Source organism: Phoxinus phoxinus (assembly GCF_949152265.1).
Source record: "Phoxinus phoxinus genome assembly, chromosome: 17".
Lineage (NCBI taxonomy): Eukaryota > Metazoa > Chordata > Actinopteri > Cypriniformes > Leuciscidae > Phoxinus > Phoxinus phoxinus.
Genome location: NC_136892.1, coordinates 12,403,688 through 12,421,410, shown reverse-complemented (window position 1 = coordinate 12,421,410; position 17,723 = coordinate 12,403,688). Strand labels below are relative to the sequence as shown.

The following is a 17,723-nucleotide window of genomic DNA, read 5'->3' as shown; positions in this document are numbered from 1 at the left end:
TGCTGGTTGTTTTAATGAATATATGATTGTGTGCATTAAAGCATCAAGACATCAGTGTGAGTGGAGGTTGTGTGTGTTGCTGTATATTCATTCATCTCACATCCACTGTGGCTGTTTCTCACTAAGACCAGAGAAAAATTGATTAACAGTTTATGGTCACTTTGAATAATATTGAATTCATTAACATTAATGTTCATAAAACATTAACATTAGAATCTCTATATCTTAGCTTAGAAATGCTTGTGGACATTAAAAAAAATGCCTGTGTTCTGCAACTCTGAAAGATCTTCTAAATAACTCTCAATATTATCACTTGATACTACTAAGTTTATAATAGGTGAAAGTTGATGAGGCTAACATGAACATAAATACACATATAAAAGGTAAAAATGTGGCTTCCTCCTGCCTAGTTGGTTAGCAATGCCTGTCTTTTGTGTGTTAGGGGTCATATCTTCATTGCTTTCATTCATTATATATATAGCCTATACCGTAACATTTTATTAGTTTAAACAAGAAAACATGTAATGTCCATTCCAATGACCGCAGCGCAGGGTCTTAAGGGGTTAAAATAAATCATACGTTTCATTGTACGCTTGCAGCATTTGACACTTTGGTACCACACTACGTCATCAACATGAGCCACGAGTCTTGACATTCAGACGCATGCGGAATGTTTTCATGAATTTTTGACCTTTACATTACCTTAATTTACCTTTAAAGTGAATCCGGTAAGTGTATTATGCACACCTTTATTTCACATACACACAAAACAGCCTGTTGTTGTGTAATGGAAACTTGGCCTCGGTAAAACAGTGTGCAAACCGGTTAGCTTAGAGCTAGCAGCTGATTATTTGACTGCAAGTGCGTTGAACGTGAACATTTACTACATTTCAGGGAACCGAAAGCCTCAAACGGCATGTCCGCGCGTCAAGCATCGGTCCATGCGAAATGGGTCATTGGTCAAGTAATCGGAACCAAGATGAAGAAGACGGCGAAGGTTCGAGTGACCAGACTTGTGCTCGATAATTACCTGCTCAAGGTAAGATATGTCGAATTAATTCTGATATTTTGCTATAAAATATACGTATCTGACAAAGAAAACTGCACCCCTATGTTTGTCTTAAAATAATGACGCATTATTTGAAAATAGCAAGTTTTGGTTTGTAACCAAAAATGGCCCTTATGTATATTCCACTTTCTCCTTTCCAAGTACTACAACAAGAGGAAGACCTACTTCGCCCATGATGCTTTGGAGCAGTGCACAATTGGGGATGTTGTTTTGTTGAAGGCCTTGCCGGGGAAGAGGTCCAAACACGTCAAACATGAACTGTCCGAGGTTGTGTTTAAAGTTGGGCAGGTGGTGGACCCGCTCACTGGGATGAGGGTCGCTGGGAAGCAGTATCTGGAGCCTCTTGCGGAAAGCACAGAAGACGCAGAAGTATCTTTAACGGAAAAACTGGAGCAACTGAACATTACTGCTTCCTCACCTCCTTCACCCTCATAGCACGGTTTCTCTCTTTGATGTATGCATGTCTTGATTTTCACATTAAATATTATTACACTCACTGCCTATTATTTGCGTGGTCATTAACCTTACAAAAAATGCCTCTACTTGCTGTTTTTACACAGACCGACAATTTTACGGTACAGTTCTGTACTATACTGTTATTATTATTATATTTTCATTGGGAATTTAAATGTGCCAGCGCCCTCCAGTGGAAGTAAAGATCAGTAATATTTAGCACACTAGTTTCTTGTCATTTATGATGAGTCAGACCATGTTGTAATGTCCAAAAATATAAGATTAATAATATTTTATTGTACATTTACATTAAGAAAAACATGTTACCTAGCATACTCTATACATAGTGTATTGCATTTTTTTAAATCAAGTAAAATGTTTTTTTTTCTATGATCCAGAAGACAAGTAACAATTGTTTATTTAAAAGATAACTGATGTATTAACATTAATACTGATATGACTTGCATAATTATTTGAAAACAATATAAGTCTTAAGATTTTAAAGAGATGATTTCTATTCATTTCATTATACATTTAGACAAAATATATTTAAAGTACCATATTCATTTATACACTGTTCGTTATAGGGAGATTTATGACAGTCTATTCAAAAATATATACCAAGATAGGGAAAAAAAGCCAACAATCAACCTTAAAGCTGTGCACTTTTTACAGTGTTGTCATATTCTTACCATGTCTACCTGAATGTAAACCGCACATTATTTTACTTCCATGATGTGATGTTGCATGTCTAGTGTTTCTCACTGAGCCGACTCCACTGTCCTCTGAATGTGAGACACTTCCAGCACTGGCATGAGGAGCTGGAACGCGTCCTGGATATATGATGCACTGTTTGATGCCTTAAAATGGAAAATACAGTGAAAGAAGATTTTAACACCCCTGTGCAAACATGAAAATATCAACATGCGAGACTTACATCTTTAAATGTCTTGTTTATTATTACTTAAGTTTATGTGAACATGCATGACCATCTTTAAAGGCAGGGTAGGTGATTTGTTAAAGAAACATTTTTTGTTATGGTTGAAAGTATCTTCACATCCTGACAGCAATCACTAAGTGAATTGGTCTAAATGCATTTATATGTATATATCGTCTGTGGAAGGCGTAAGACCATAAAATGTTCGTCCAATCATTGAATTCGGTCCGAATGCAATGATACGATGTCCTACCTGCCTGTTAGTGTGTATCTCCATACCTCCACGCACTTAGACAGACATCAAACAGACGTATTCAGTTCCTCCTGAACCGAAACACGAGCTCATGGAGATGGAAACCCATGACGTTATACTCAGAGCGGTTCGTGACTTGAATTTATGAGTTTCAATGGCAACTTGTTGAATAAAACAAGTAGTTTGTTCATTATTATTGTAATGTTATGTGTTTTGAGGCATGAGGTAGTTTGACGCCGTCTCTCGTGATGTTTTTGTTTGCTCCCTGCTGTACGCATTCATGTGTTTTGAAGGAGACGTGGCTTTGGAGACGCTCTGAAGGGAAGGTGGGATCTCATGCTTTCAAAGCTAACTCGCTATTGCTAGCCTCTCTGAAAATGACCTACCCTACCTTTAGCATTATGAAAAGACAAGACAAAGACAAACGGGGCAGACATAGAGACAAACCTCCAGAAAAACGCTGGTAATCAGTGGATTGAGAACTTCTCCCTTTTCATTTGCCTGAAAAACAAACATTTCAACATGGAATTTAAATATATATTGGGAATATTACAATAAATATATAATAAAATAGGATATGATAAAAATATATATTTTTTCCAAATGCTTTTTTCCTTTAAAACTACTAATATTATTATTATGATCATAAACAATATTATAGATCTCCAGACTGTACTATGAGAAGTGAAGCGTCTTACCCCAATGGTAGTCAAGCACGACGTGTACTTTTTGGATAGTAGTGATACCTCCTTACAAATAACAATAGTAACTCTGAAAGTGAAACGCATTATGATTTTAATTTCTCCAAATACCAATTTTGCCCAATGTTTTGCAACAAGATAACTCACTGCGATAAGACTCTGGCTTGTTCCGCGGCCGTCGCCTCCTCAGTGTTGCAGTGAAGCAGCATTTCAGCTGTTTTCTGGAACTGCTCTATGGATCTGGCTGTGAACTCGGCCAGACTTGTAATGGCAAACAAATGGGCGTCCTATGACAAAAGAGTAACTTGAATTGTCAAAACACAATACAAAGATACATTACTCTATGAAAGACATAAGTATGCATATCTTAAAAGACATTTAGTTCATTTTTAGGCCTCATAGCAAGAGTTGCAGACCTCAACGCTGTATTTTGTCGCTGACGTTTCCTGTTCTTTCTCCTCTTCTTCTTCTTCTTCTTCTTCTTGCTGTTTGCTTTCACTTTGTAGCTTCATGTTTGTTATATGGTTGAATGCGTTTTTTCTGGCCTGAGTGGATATGAGTAATAGTAAATAATCGGACACACAAAATCGGACATTGCAATTACGTAGAGATGCTCAGGTAATACCTTGCTTAGTTTGTCTGCTGATGTGGAGATCTGTAATCTTTCAAGAACATCTGTCAGTTCCTTCACAAAATCCTCTCCATCATCACCTGAGGATAAAAATTGAAGATTTATTTTCTTTATGTGCACATTTGTTGTTTATTTACTGAATCCGAAATATACAGTGCTATGCATAAGTTTAGACACCCATGCTAAAGTTGACTAAAAAGAGGAATAAAAAATCATCTTTTGGAAATTGAACTTAATGCCTTAATTTAAAAAAATAGGAAAAATCCAACCTTTAAGGACACCAATTTTCTTTGTGAATGAATAATGTATCGTAAATAAATAAATGTTCTTCCTTAAAATACAGGGTGCATAAGTTTGGACACCCCTATGTTAAATTCCCATAGAGGCAGGCAGATTTTTATTTTTAAAGGCCAGTTACTATATGGATCCAGGATACTCTGCATCCTGATAAAGTTCCCTTGGCCTTTGGAATTAAAATAGCCCCACATCATCACATACCCTTCACCATACCTGGAGATTGGTATGGTTTTATTTCAGTTAGCCTAACAGCTGGTTTGATTTGCATTGAGAGATGATCTTATGAAAAGTACTCCATGCCAATCTCCAGGTATGGTGAAGGCTATGTGATGGTGTGGGGATATTTTAATTCCAGAGGCCAAGGGAACTTTATCAGGATGCAGAGTATCCTGGATCCATATAGTAACTGGCCTTTAAAAATAAAAATCTGCCTGCCTCTATGGGAATTTAACATAGGGGTGTCCAAACTTATGCACCCTGTGATTTAAGGAAGAACATTTATTTATTTACGATACATTATTCATTCACAAAGAAAATTGGTGTCCTTAAAGGTTGGATTTTTCCTATTTTTTTTAATTAAGGCATTAAGTTCAATTTCCAAAAGATGATTTTTTTATTCCTCTTTTTAGTCAACTTTAGCATGGGTGTCTAAACTTATGCATAGCACTGTATATATATTATTTTCAGCTTTCTTTAGTGTGTAATGCTGCTGTTTGAGCATGGAAAAATGTCTGCAAAGCACAGTCACTCCAAAGGGAGTTATTCTCTGTATCAGTGTGCATGGTTTCTGAATTCCCGGAAACGCCTCAATTGTAGTCTTTTGTTTTCTTCTGGGAACACACACATCACAATACTGTATATCTCACTTTAGTAATTCCCTCCCAAGGCATACGAAAAATAAAGGGACGAGACCTGGTTGCAGGAGGATGACATTTCTGAAAAACGTTTGAAGCGTTTGATCAATCGGAACACGCTGGTCGAGCCGACCAATCAGAGCACATTGCGCTTTTCTGAAGGAAGGGCTTTGTAGAGACAGGAACTACACTGAGCGTTACTGACAGACTGGGAAGAGAGGTGCTGCAACAATCTCAAATATGTGAAAAATAATGTGTTTTGAACATTCAAGCATGAAAGCCTATTCTAGTCGACTCCAAAAACAAAATCAAGATTTTGAAAGAGGGCATAATAGGTCCATATTAGGTTAAATTTGTATTCGTTTTACTTTTTACCTTTCATGTCATCCTCCAGCTCATCGTCAAACTCCATGAGGGAAAAAGGCTCTTTAATGTCTTGTAGTTCCTCTCTCAGTTTAGTCAACTCTTCACCGGACAGAGTGGTCAGCACAGATTTCACCTGCACAAAAACATCACACCAGCATTCAAATCCTTCGCCGTTTTAAATTGTATCATTGTTTGAATTTGTATAAAAATAATAAAAAGTTATATTGACCTTAGCTTCACTCTCTCTAGAGAGGATCTCCAAAGCCTCCAGATGTGACAGGCCTTGAAACTCATCAAACAACATCCCATAATGAGCCTTTTTTTCTGTTTCCGAAGAGACGCTTTCAGCTTCCTGCTGCTGCTGCTCACGTTCCTTTGCTTCCCTTAAGACCTTTGGGAGATGAACAATTGAATCAGGTCAGTTTCATTCACAAGCAAACCTGAACTGTTTAAGTATTAGGTCATATATTTTTGCAGGGAGTTGAAGTTGCTATGAATATATTCCATCGGATTAGGACGGACAGTCATCGTAGCTTCTGCACCTGTGACAGTGTGGAGTTTCTGTTCATCAGCCCCTTGGTTTTCTTAAAGCCGGGGTCTCCCTCTGCTATCACATCCATGGTCTTCTTCCCAATGAACTCCAATGCATCCAAACCACCACTTATTACGGTTTTACCCTAGCCAACAAGCATAAGAAGACAATCAAATAAAATATACAAAATTTACATTTAAAATAATGAATGCTTAAAATATTTTGTATTTATTCATACAATAATCATAAATGAATACAAATAATAAATGCTGGACGCAGCTTTTACTTCACTTTCCAGTCTATCCTTTTCTTTATTTTGTAATGAAATTCATAAGTAAGCACAATTTAATTTGTTTATAATTTTTAATTTGTATACATTTTTATTTGCACTTAAGCATAAGATCAGGAGAAACAGATTGTGTGTATATATTTACAATAGAATAAAAACAAATAGACTATTATAGCCTATAAATATTGTCTATGACAATATTTAAAGCCCCCTAGCCCCAAGTTTTATATTCAGAAATTGTAATATATGGGACACCTAGTTTCTGTAAATGACATAATAATAATAATAATAATAATAATAATAATAAAGAAAATATTATTAATTATGCATTTAGTAAAAGTCATGATTTGATTTTACTGGCTAAGGCTTAAGGATAATACTTTTTTACAAATATTTTAAACTCAATTTCTATTGATAAAATATTTTAGAACTTGAAATTACTTTTAAAATGTATATTCATTTTAAAAATGCTCATGACTTTTCCAGGTCTAGAAATCATACTCAAATATCCAGGTTATTCAAAGGAAAACACAGTTGCCGAGCGGCTAAATTATTAGGAAATATCTTGATTTTCAGATGTTTTATCTGATTTTAAAGGAGTCATGTGATGCGTTTTAATGTTATTCATAAGTGTGTAATGTAGCTGTTTGTGCATGTATAAGATCTACAAAGTTACAAACTCATAATCTCCCACAAAAGCCATTTATTCTATCTAACAGAGAACACTGACTCATTACATGCAAAGTGAGATATTTCAAGCCTTTATTTGTTATAATTTTGATGATTATGGCTTACAGCTTATGAAAAGCTTTTCACAATATTCTATATTTGAATTTGGGGTTTTCATAAGCTGTAAGCTTGAAATATCTCACTTTGTATGTAATGAGTCTATATAATATATTAGTTCCACCTTTTAAGTTGAATTACTGAAATAAATAAACTTTTGCAGGATATTTACATTTTTCGAGTTTCACCTGTATTCTAATTACAGCCAATTAACAAAATAAGACTAATTTAAAGCTTATTTTGTCTTATTTTAAATCATTGTCTTGAGGCTCTCTTGTAAGTTTGCTGAGTTGAGAACCACTGCCAAAAAAAAGTGTCATTCCATAAAAATATATATATATATATATATATATATATATATAGAAAAAAATCAATGGTATCATTCAACAACAAAAAATATGATTTAAAAAAAATATATATATATAGATACTGAAAATAAACTTTATCTAGCATACATTTAGCTTGCTCTTACCGTACTCTGAACTACAGTAGTTAAAGATGACAGCATTCCCATACTGCTAGAGGAGATCATTCCCATAGCACCACCCATCCCATACGCCTTCTCCCCTTCCTCTTTGTTCGTCCCACTACTGTCTGAACATGCAGAAAGAAGGCAGAAAGATCATAAACACTAGGGATATGTAAACCCACATATATACCAATTCACATGTCAAATGAAGAGCACGTCATTACCATCAGTTTTTTCCTCCTCCGCTTGAGCTGAAAGCTCCTCAGGACTCGGGATTCCAAGAGACGTCTCTGCTTTCTCAATGACCTGTGTCAAACCTTGGCCTTAGACAATGAAAAACCAGTATTTAGTGTTGATGATATATAAACTAAGCTGTTTTTTGTATTAAAGTGAAAATATTGTGCCACTTACCCACAGTAGCTACAGTGGCGGTAGCAGTGGAGAGGATCGATTTACCCCAGCTGCCCCAGTAACCCCAACCTCCCTGGGAAACAGTCGTCTCTGTGGAGGCCTGATGGGGGAAAAAAGTGACAGTTTAGCAATATATCAGTTTAGAATAGTTTTTGGACATGATTAGTAAAGGCAAAGCTTGGCTAAGTTGTCTGATTCATCACAACAGACTGGGCCAGCTGACCAATCAGAGCAGACTGGGCTTTTCGGAAAGGCGACTTTAAATAGACAGGAACTAAAACAGAGCATTTCAGGCAAAGATTGAAAAGAGGTGCTGCCACAATGTACAATATGATAAAAAAACTTTAATTTTTTATTTATTTTAATTTCAAACTTTAAATCATGTAAATGTATTCTAGCCCCAGAAATAAAATGATGACTTTGTAAATGAGCATACACTTGCGTGGGAAAAACATTTTCATAAAATAAAACTAATTAATATCCTTGTGATCTTCACAGTCAAAAATGACCACTATAGAAAGTTAATGGGAAAATACAGATACATTTTTTGGGATACAATCTATATTGTACATTATTGTGTGTATATATATATATGCATGGAAGGCAGCTGGTGGGAAAATCTTCTCTGTGTGTGTGTATGTGTATGTATATGTATATGTAATATGTATATGTATATATATATATATATATATATAATAACATTATTATTATTATTAATAATATAAGTAAAAGTGTGATAGAAGCCTACATTCGGAGCACTTTCTGCTGATTGCGGTGTCGGTAGGTTCTTCTGTTCTTCTGCTGGAGGTTTAACTTCTGGTCTTTTCCTCGTCTTTCGGGTTGGTGTTACATCAGTAGAGCTGTCACTCTGAGCATCAGCGGAGGGCTCATCTCGGGGGGCTGGTGACGGCTCTTTGTGCTCCTGATCCATTGATTTCTCGGTTCGGTCACTTGTGGAGCTTTCGCTGTCAGACATCTTAACACATTCCAGCCTCCTGAAATGGACAAATAAACAGTTCATATCTCACTTTTAATGCAAAGAATAGCTATGTGATTTATAATTGTGTACATGACAGTGTAGTTTATGGAATTGAAAACCAACACATTTTAAACTGCTTTTAAAAACAGCACAACGTGTCATACATCACAAATTGCTGAGGTTGAAGACTAATATGATACTGAATAAAATAAGATTCAAGACACAGATTATAGACATTAATGAACTTCTAGAGATGAGTTGATCGTGAATAGCGAGTATAATTGATGCTGGATTACATACTTGCAAAAATAAGCACATTACATCTGTCTGTCACAGTGGCATACTGTACTGTACTGTACTTAAAGCTAAGCTAACTTTCACCAGCAATAGTAAGTCAACATCCAGTAAGCTGGACGCTATAAAAGTCATTATAGGGAAGAAGTTATTATTAAAATAAATAAGGGATAACCATAACATATCCAACCTATTAGTGCCTGTTTCTCTTCGGTCCGGCCACGTCACTGGACTTAGTCCTCTGCTGTGTTTTGTTTTTCCCGTTACACTCTCTCTCTTCCATAGAGGAATGAAAACATCGACTCAACACACTATTCCGCCACCTGCTGTTTGGAGGACGTTCTTCCAAACAGAACAACAGCAACATCTTAGTTAAAGGGATAGTTTACCCAAAATGTTTAAAAAATATTGTCGTTACTTACTGACCCTCATGTTGTTCCAAACATGTATGAGTTTCTTTCTTCTGTTGAACACAAAATAAAATGTTTTAAAGAATATGGGTAACCTCTATGTAAATGCTATGGAAGTTAATGGGGTCCAACTGTTTGATTACCAACATTCTTCAAAATATCATATTTTGTGTTCAACAGAAGAAAGAAACTCATATAGGTTTGGAAACACAGGGTGAGTAAATGATGACAAAATGTTATTTTTTGGGTTAACTATCCCTTTAAATTTTATTAAAGACTGTATATTTTACTTTACAGTCTAATAACTGTGTCACATAAATTTAACAAACTGATATATTATTCATCGCCACAATAATAGCCACAGTTCATCAAAATTGGCCCAGTTAATTTTCAACGGTGTATTTTTTTTATTTATGTACAGGTTTTTACTGTGTGAGTAGGTAACTTAGTTAACGTACCTTTTAATTTGATCAACTTTAAAACCCAGCCAATATAATCACAATAAACGCATCCAAAATAAAATGTTGAACATATAGCAACTGCAGAGCCTCTAATTCGTAAACTATTTAAGCACTAAATCCATCATAAACTCTCTAAAGATTGTATTATTTGACGGCTCTGAGATTACAGTTAACTTCAAAAACCCATCTCAAAAACTACACGCCCCAGAAACCCCTCTCGAATCTGATTGGCTGGCGTCACACCATTGTGTGTTTTTGGCTTCTGTGATTGGTGCACTGCTGTGGTCGTCGACGAGTCTCTCGATGTTCTCACGCACAATATCAGAAACGAAATGGCTGAAGAAAATGTTGAGCAAACTTCTGGAATTTTTCAGGAAATTTTCACTTCGCCCCTGAACATTAGCTTGCTATGTCTTTGCTTGTTCCTTCTGTACAAAATCGTCCGTGGAGACAAGCCTGCAGATTTTGGCCCGGTTGAGGAGCCGTTGCCTAAACTAAAGAAAAGAGATCTCACTTTAGCAGAACTGCAAGAGTACGATGGACTGAAAAACCCAAGAATCCTCATGGCTATCAGCGGGAAAGTGTTTGATGTTACGAGAGGGAAGAAGTTCTACGGACCAGGTATGGCACAAATTCAATCGCGGGTGTTACCGCAAACTTATCTTAGGTGATTTTGTCCCATAAGAATTACGTGACTCTTAAATTATGTTTGCATAGGCGAGTTTTTTATTTTAAACATGACCTATTAAAAACGCATGAATTTTATTTCAGACACGCCCCTTTGTCGCACTTTTTAAACGAGTACAAATGCAAAGTCATAACCCCTAACCTACTGAAAATTCAGGATAATAGTGATGTCACGCAACCTTGTTTAAGTGTAGCTATGTTTACATTGTGTTTCTTTTGATAATGAGAAGCCTGCAGTATTATTTTAACCTTTTGCAATACCAAAAACTGTTGCTTATCAGTGAATAATTAACTAAACTCGGATAAAGGTTGACTAGATACTTCAGATGTCCACTGAGCACCAGACTGCTTAATTTAAAGGGATAGTTCACACAAAAGTGAAAATGTTGTCATAATTTAGCTACTATTCCTAACCTGAATTAGTTTATTTCTTCTGTTGAACTCATAAGAAGATATTTTAAATAATATAATGGAAGTCAATGGGGTCCATCAACTCTCTTGTTACCAACATTCTTCAAAATATACACGTTTGAAACAACATGAGGGTGTGTACTACATGATGGCATAATTTACATTTTTGGGTGAACTATCCCTTTAAGATAATAGATACAACTTGTTTTGCATTCTGAGATGATATATTTGTTGACTTTTAGAGGGCCCTTACGGGGTCTTCGCGGGCAGGGATGCATCCAGAGGACTGGCCACGTTCTGTTTGGAGAAGGAGGCCTTGAAAGAAACTCATGATGATCTTTCAGATCTCAATGCTATGCAGCAGGAGAGCCTGAGCGAGTGGGAGACCCAGTTCACACGTGAGTTGAAGGACACTTTTGGATCCTCCCTGATTTTCAGTTGTGTTCTTCAGGGATGTTGCAATGAGCTTGCATTGCTAAATGTTGAGTAAACGCTCTTATGTTCCTCCGCAGAGAAATATGATTACGTTGGGAAGCTTCTTAAACCTGGAGAAGAACCGACAGAGTACACGGACGATGAGGAGGTCAAGGACAAAAAGACGGATTAGGACACGGAGAACACGGATCCGAACCTAGCTCTTCCATCTGTGCTTAAATGACCTAGATTTGTTGCAGTCACACTTGCCTTTTTGTCTGAACCTCCATGTAATTTAATGTGACGTTAATGAGCACGTCATATGTTTATAAATAATTTCATATCACTGTATTCTTAAAACTAATGTAGCATATGTTATATCTACAGCAACTGTGACTCATAATAATTATGTCATTTGAAGAATTCTTGGGTAAATAAATGCTTTGGGAATATATGGCTTGCTGTAAATATGGGACAATTCCTCACTCATCTTATTTGGATTGCCGACTCTAGATTTGTATCTAACCTGAGAGTATTTAACCCAAATGCATATATAAACATCAAAACACACTAGAATACTTTTAAATGAGCATTCTACTAAAAAGTCGGAGTGGAAATCTCCTCAAGATTACTTGATGCAGATTAAGACGAGTCCCATATACTCATCATCACATGCTAGTCTTATCATCTGCTCAAGAAATCTGTAGATTAGATACATGCGACATTCCATGAGATTTTATGTTTTACGAAAACAAGTATTTGCAAAACATCTTTTCTGTTCATAATGTTCATTATTAAAGAAAATGATTTATTACCATTGTTCATTGTTGTATTCTTTTTTAGAGTTGGTTCAAAGTATGTATGAATGTTGCTTATTACTGGTGAAAAATTCCCCATATGTGTCCTTGAGCAAACTGCTGAACTGTCCCAGTATGAGTTAACTCTAAAACCTACTGTATCTCATTTGAGACATGAATATCTATGGCCTCTAAATTATCAACATAATCAACACTGCTGATAACCTGTTGCACACAATCTTTCACGTGCCTTCTGTCATCTGATTGATAGTTTATACTTTTATTTTCACCAAGTAAAAGGCCTTTTAGTATAATTCATTTTTTTTTTTTTTTTTTTTGCTGTGAAAAATGATTTTTTTGTATGATAAACATTTTTTATAACTTTTTTGTTAGTAATGTTTCAAGATGGACTGGATTGAAGCAACTTTAGATTTGCTTGATTATCCATACATCAATAAAAAGTCATGTTAAATATAGAGTATCAAATTTGACATTTAGAATCTCTCAATCATCATTGTTTTGCCCACAGAATAAAAATTACAGACCTTTGTATGAAAGATGGTAAGAATTGACAAATGTGTTTGAAACAAAAAAGCTTGTTGAATTGCAATTGAAAAAAGCATTGTATTAACCGTGCTTGCATTTTAATGCATTTTATTTTTATGGGCTGAAATTCAACATGGTTGTATATTTAAGCTCTGCATATTTCAGTTAAAAAAAATTCCACGCACATTTTCATTATTAAAAATTAAATAATCCACATTCACCCATACATATACGGTACACATTTTTTTATTTTCAAAATGAGGTGTTGGTACAGGGGAGACATATCCCTCTAATTTTGTGAGTATGTAAAATTGTCACACAGTATTGTAAAATAAAAAAGGTTTCAGGATAGGCTTCTTTCTTAGATTTAAGATATCAGATAGCAATATTAATATTTGCAAAAAGGATGTGTCAGAAGTGGGATTCGAACCCACGCCTCCATTCGGAGACCAGAATACCCGTTTGTTCGGAAGGGAGCAACCCTTGAGTCTGGCGCCTTAGACCACTCGGCCATCCTGACACGACTGAAATTCACTTTTTAGAAACCCGAGTTTATATGAACACTTTTCATTCATACGATCAGAAATTTTATAAAGCACAATGCAAAGGTAACGCTGTTAACTGTTTAACTAACGTTAACAGTGTGGTAAACCAGCGGTGATATTCCCTTATTAAATTCAGAAGAAAATATATAATTTTTTCAACTTATATATGCTTAGAATAACTCCGTATTTGTCAATAACAAACCACATCGCTTTAAGCTATCAGAGTTTACTTTAGTTTAACATTTATATGTTGAATCTACCCCATGCGATCACCGCTCGTGCATGCGCGCAAGTATCTTGAGTTCATCACTTCCGCTCTGCCATTTTGATTCTGCCATTCAGTTCAAGGGTATTAGCTCGCGCAGTCAGTTGTCCCGAGAAATAACCATGTATCGCTTCGCTAAGATTGCCCTGAACCTCAGCGGTAAGTTATTTATCTCATTCGAGGACTGGCCGTTTTATTTTACATTTCAGTAAACAGCATTTGTTCCAATGTTGTGCAGTATAACGTTACTGATATTGCCTCCCAGTGTGCTAAAGCTAGTTTTGATGGGATACAATCGTATGCCAGTCAGTTTATACGTTTTTGTAAATAATGTAATCTATCGTCACCTTACCTTATAACGATATATTTATTTTTTGTGGGTTTAAAAAACGTCTCTCTCATTGATAATCTCAAAATATTGTTGTAAATATTACTCGCGCTGTTTGCAATGATGTTTCCATTCCAAAATATTTCTAGTATGTTTAACAAATGAAACTGCAATGTGCCCACGAAGTGGTTTTCCTATTAGCTACAAGCTTGCACTCATGTAGGCTGTATGATTGCAAAGAGGTCAATGTTTTGTATGATAATTTTATTTTCTCTTTCATAAACTCAGCGACTCATATCTCAACAAATAGTGTGTTTAAGGATGTTTAAACTTAAATCTACTCTTCCCCCTTTTCTTTATTTTAGGTCAAAGTGCCCGTCAGGTGGCTGTGCGACAAAAGTCTGGTCTGTCCCCTGAGTTTCATGCCAAGTATGGAGCTCCTCTGTTGATTTCTGGAATCGGATTTTGCGCAGCTGTTTGGGCATATGTAAGTGACAGCAAACACTTCTAATTTCATATATTTTTCAATGTGCTATATGTGATTTTGTGCGCTGTCTTTGCAGGTGATCACATCAACAGGCATCACATGGAACTTGTCACCTGTAGGCAAGGTGGAGCCCAAGCCATGGAAGGAGTGATGAATGCATTTCCCGCCGTGGACCGAATACTCTGGGATTCTGAATGACATTCTGAACTTTTCTGTTTTGCAAATGGAGACAATTTTCACCTAAACCAATCTTCTTGCTGTCTTGGCATGTCTGTAAAAAATGTAATAAATTAAAATATAAATCTCAATATTTGTCTTAGTTTATCTACATATCTGTGGTATTAAAGGGTTTGTCAGATTTGAGCGTCTAATTTTAAATGTTGCATTACCTTGATGTATTTTACCATCAAATTAATGTCAATTTTGTATTTTTAGCATATAAAACTAAGCTGTCCTTGAGTGAACTCCCAATTACAGGTCTAATTACAGGAAATTTAAGATATAAGTTATACTAAATTACAAAAATAAAATAAAAATTGCACTTGCCAGTTTTAAGATGTTGGGGTTATTTTGCTTCCACAACTTGTAGCCTTCAAGACTAGTGAAAAGACAACAACAAACAAACATTTAAGTGTTTATTTTTTTACCACTTTATTTATTTGAATCTGTAAATTTCAATATGTATCTTTCAGGTCTTTTTTTTCTGCTGCACTGAGCCAGAAATGTTCACGTATACACTAAACGTTACAGTTTTCTCCTATCTATATTCTGAAGGCCTTTGCAGAATGATTCGATCATCATTTGCCTGTTCTATATAACATTTTATTCTAAAAAAACATTCAACATTTTCTCCTGAAAGTTGGCAGTAGTTTGAGTTATCTAAAATCCCCATTTAAAAAAAAAAAAATACAAATGTCAACTAAATGAAATTTGTACCTGGCTTTATCTAATGATCTGGGGCCGTATTCACAAAGATTTTTATCTTACCACTAGGAGTACTCCTAAATCGCACTAAAAGATTTTAGCTAGGAGTGTTCTCTTAAAAGTTATTCACAACGCCTTTGAGACCTACTCTTAGTAAGGAAAAATGACAACTCCTAAACTAAGAGTGAGTCTTCGTTGCTATGGATGACGTCAATTCTCATGCACGAGCTTCCTCGCAATGATCACGGTGATTGGTTGTTAGATGACAGGGCCATCATGCGAACCATAACACAGACGTACCAAATCATGGAATTACGACATCTAAATATGTCTGTGTCCTACACAAAATAATAATAGTAATGTCATCGAAATGCATATATAATGACATGTTTGTGCAGGCCCCAGTGAAGTGTAATTCTAAAAAGGCAGAGAGAGAGAGAGAGAGAGAGAGAGAGAGAGAGAGAGAGAGAAGTTGTGAATTAAATTAAATCAAGGTAGCCTAATACCGTAATGAAAACAGCCACTTGCCTAATAATGAAAAACGACACTTGCATTAACTCTTGCTTGGTTAATTGACATCCTATTAGCCTAAATAGACTACTTAAAGCAAGGAAATATTGCTCCTATTTAAGTATTGTAAGTAATGTAATAGTTGAATGACGGTGGATTATGAACTCTCCAAAACGGAAAAGAAAGCCCAACTGGACACAGGATCAGTTACTGGCACAGTTGGTGCTGAAAAAAAAAAAAAAACATAATAAAAGGGAAATTCGGCACTGGGATACAACATCGAGAATTGTGAAGTTTTGCATCGAACACAATCTGGGTATTGATGGAGTGGGTTTTCTTTCTATTCACAAACACATCCTCATCCTGACGTGGTGCAATTATTAGGGCCCAAGCCCTGAAAGGGCGCAGAGCCCTATTGTTCTTCTAAGGGTTTTTTGTTTTTCTTCTTCTTCTTCTTCTTCTTCTTCTTCTTCTTCTTCTTTATAATAAATTTTTTTTCAAGGTTTTTGCCACTTTTGGGGGCCTTAACGTGCTCAAAAACTCTTGAAACTTTGCACACTGGTCAGAACCCGCGGCCATTAGAGCCGGACTGAAGCTGGTACCCGGGCGTGGCAGGGGGGCTCGACAGCGCCCCCTGGAACGGGGTCCGAAAACTTGGTCCATAAATCAAACACGCTTGCATGAAATAATATGAAACTCGGTACACTTATAGATCTCACCGGTTCATATATCCTTCATGCTCTGACTTTTTACCCCAGCCCAACAGGAAGTCGGCTATTTGGCGTAGTTTAAAAAACACATGCAATGGAATTTAAAATACTCCTCCTAGACGATTCAACCAATCACCACGAAACTCGGTGTGCATGAACTCAAGACATTGAGGATGAAAAGTTGCGAGGGGATTTTTGATATCTCGAACGGTTTGGCCGTGGCGAGGAAACGAATTTATGGCGAATATTGGAAACAGGAAGTGTGTTATAACATCCTCATACATTAATTGATCTTGATGAAACTTCAGCAGTGTGTTCGCTGTAAGAGGCCGATCACATGGATGTGACTATTGTGAGTCAAAGTTATAGCGCCACCAACTGGCAGCAGGAAGTGTGTCACTTTCGAAATGCTTTGAAATCACCCTCTTATTTTTACCCGATTTGCTTCAAACTTCATCTGTATAATGTAAACACACGACAGATGTAGACCTGTGAAAGGATTATTGATATCTTTAATACTGTCGCCATGGCAACGCTTTAAACTTTTATATTCTTTTTGGATGCATTTGAAGCTCTTAACATGCTTCAAATTGCATGAAACTCAACATGCATTTGACATTTATTGTGTAATAGACATGTGCGAAGTTTCAGAAACGGGCGTGGTAAGGGGCTCAGTAGCGCCACCTTTAGTCAAAAATGGGGTATTAGTTTTACCTACAGTAACCAAACTCGGTACGTATATTCTTCTCTTCGATCCGGACAACTTTCTAATTTACAGTCATTAGCTCCGACCAACAGGAAGTCAGATATTTTGGTTTGAATGTGTACTGTTTGGAGCATTTTCCCTCTGCCCCTCTGTGTGTGTGTGTGTGTGTGTGTGAGGAGGTGGGCTAGTTTAGTTTAACCA

The 17,723-nt window shown here is 36.2% G+C and overlaps 4 protein-coding genes across 4 annotated transcripts; 3 read left to right on the top strand and 1 right to left on the bottom strand.

Annotated features, from left to right (window-relative positions):
* The first annotated feature begins 595 nt into the window (after window positions 1–595).
* mrps17 (mitochondrial ribosomal protein S17) lies at window positions 596–1,565 on the top strand. Its single transcript, XM_079586932.1, has 3 exons — window positions 596–728; window positions 895–1,039; window positions 1,211–1,565. The coding sequence occupies exons 2-3, from the start codon at window positions 917–919 to the stop codon at window positions 1,502–1,504; spliced, it is 417 nt and encodes a 138-aa protein (XP_079443058.1). The 5' UTR covers window positions 596–728; window positions 895–916; the 3' UTR covers window positions 1,505–1,565.
* A 203-nt stretch (window positions 1,566–1,768) lies between these two features.
* Window positions 1,769–9,596, bottom strand: fam114a2 (family with sequence similarity 114 member A2). Its single transcript, XM_079586929.1, has 14 exons — window positions 9,512–9,596; window positions 8,797–9,043; window positions 8,049–8,148; window positions 7,862–7,960; window positions 7,641–7,762; window positions 6,104–6,238; window positions 5,791–5,952; window positions 5,571–5,694; window positions 4,039–4,124; window positions 3,830–3,958; window positions 3,561–3,700; window positions 3,411–3,483; window positions 3,160–3,213; window positions 1,769–2,382 (listed from the first exon to the last, which is right to left on the bottom strand). The coding sequence occupies exons 2-14, from the start codon at window positions 9,022–9,024 to the stop codon at window positions 2,284–2,286; spliced, it is 1,551 nt and encodes a 516-aa protein (XP_079443055.1). The 5' UTR covers window positions 9,025–9,043; window positions 9,512–9,596; the 3' UTR covers window positions 1,769–2,283.
* Window positions 9,597–10,326: 730 nt separating this feature from the next.
* On the top strand, window positions 10,327–12,519 carry pgrmc1 (progesterone receptor membrane component 1). The gene is made up of 3 exons (XM_079586931.1): window positions 10,327–10,813; window positions 11,533–11,688; window positions 11,803–12,519. The coding sequence occupies exons 1-3, from the start codon at window positions 10,525–10,527 to the stop codon at window positions 11,895–11,897; spliced, it is 540 nt and encodes a 179-aa protein (XP_079443057.1). The 5' UTR covers window positions 10,327–10,524; the 3' UTR covers window positions 11,898–12,519.
* A 1,127-nt stretch (window positions 12,520–13,646) lies between these two features.
* Window positions 13,647–14,980, top strand: cox7b (cytochrome c oxidase subunit 7B). Its single transcript, XM_079586051.1, has 3 exons — window positions 13,647–14,016; window positions 14,551–14,672; window positions 14,749–14,980. Exons 1-3 carry the CDS (start codon window positions 13,875–13,877, stop codon window positions 14,821–14,823), a joined length of 339 nt encoding a protein of 112 aa, XP_079442177.1. The 5' UTR covers window positions 13,647–13,874; the 3' UTR covers window positions 14,824–14,980.
* The last annotated feature ends 2,743 nt before the right edge of the window (window positions 14,981–17,723 follow it).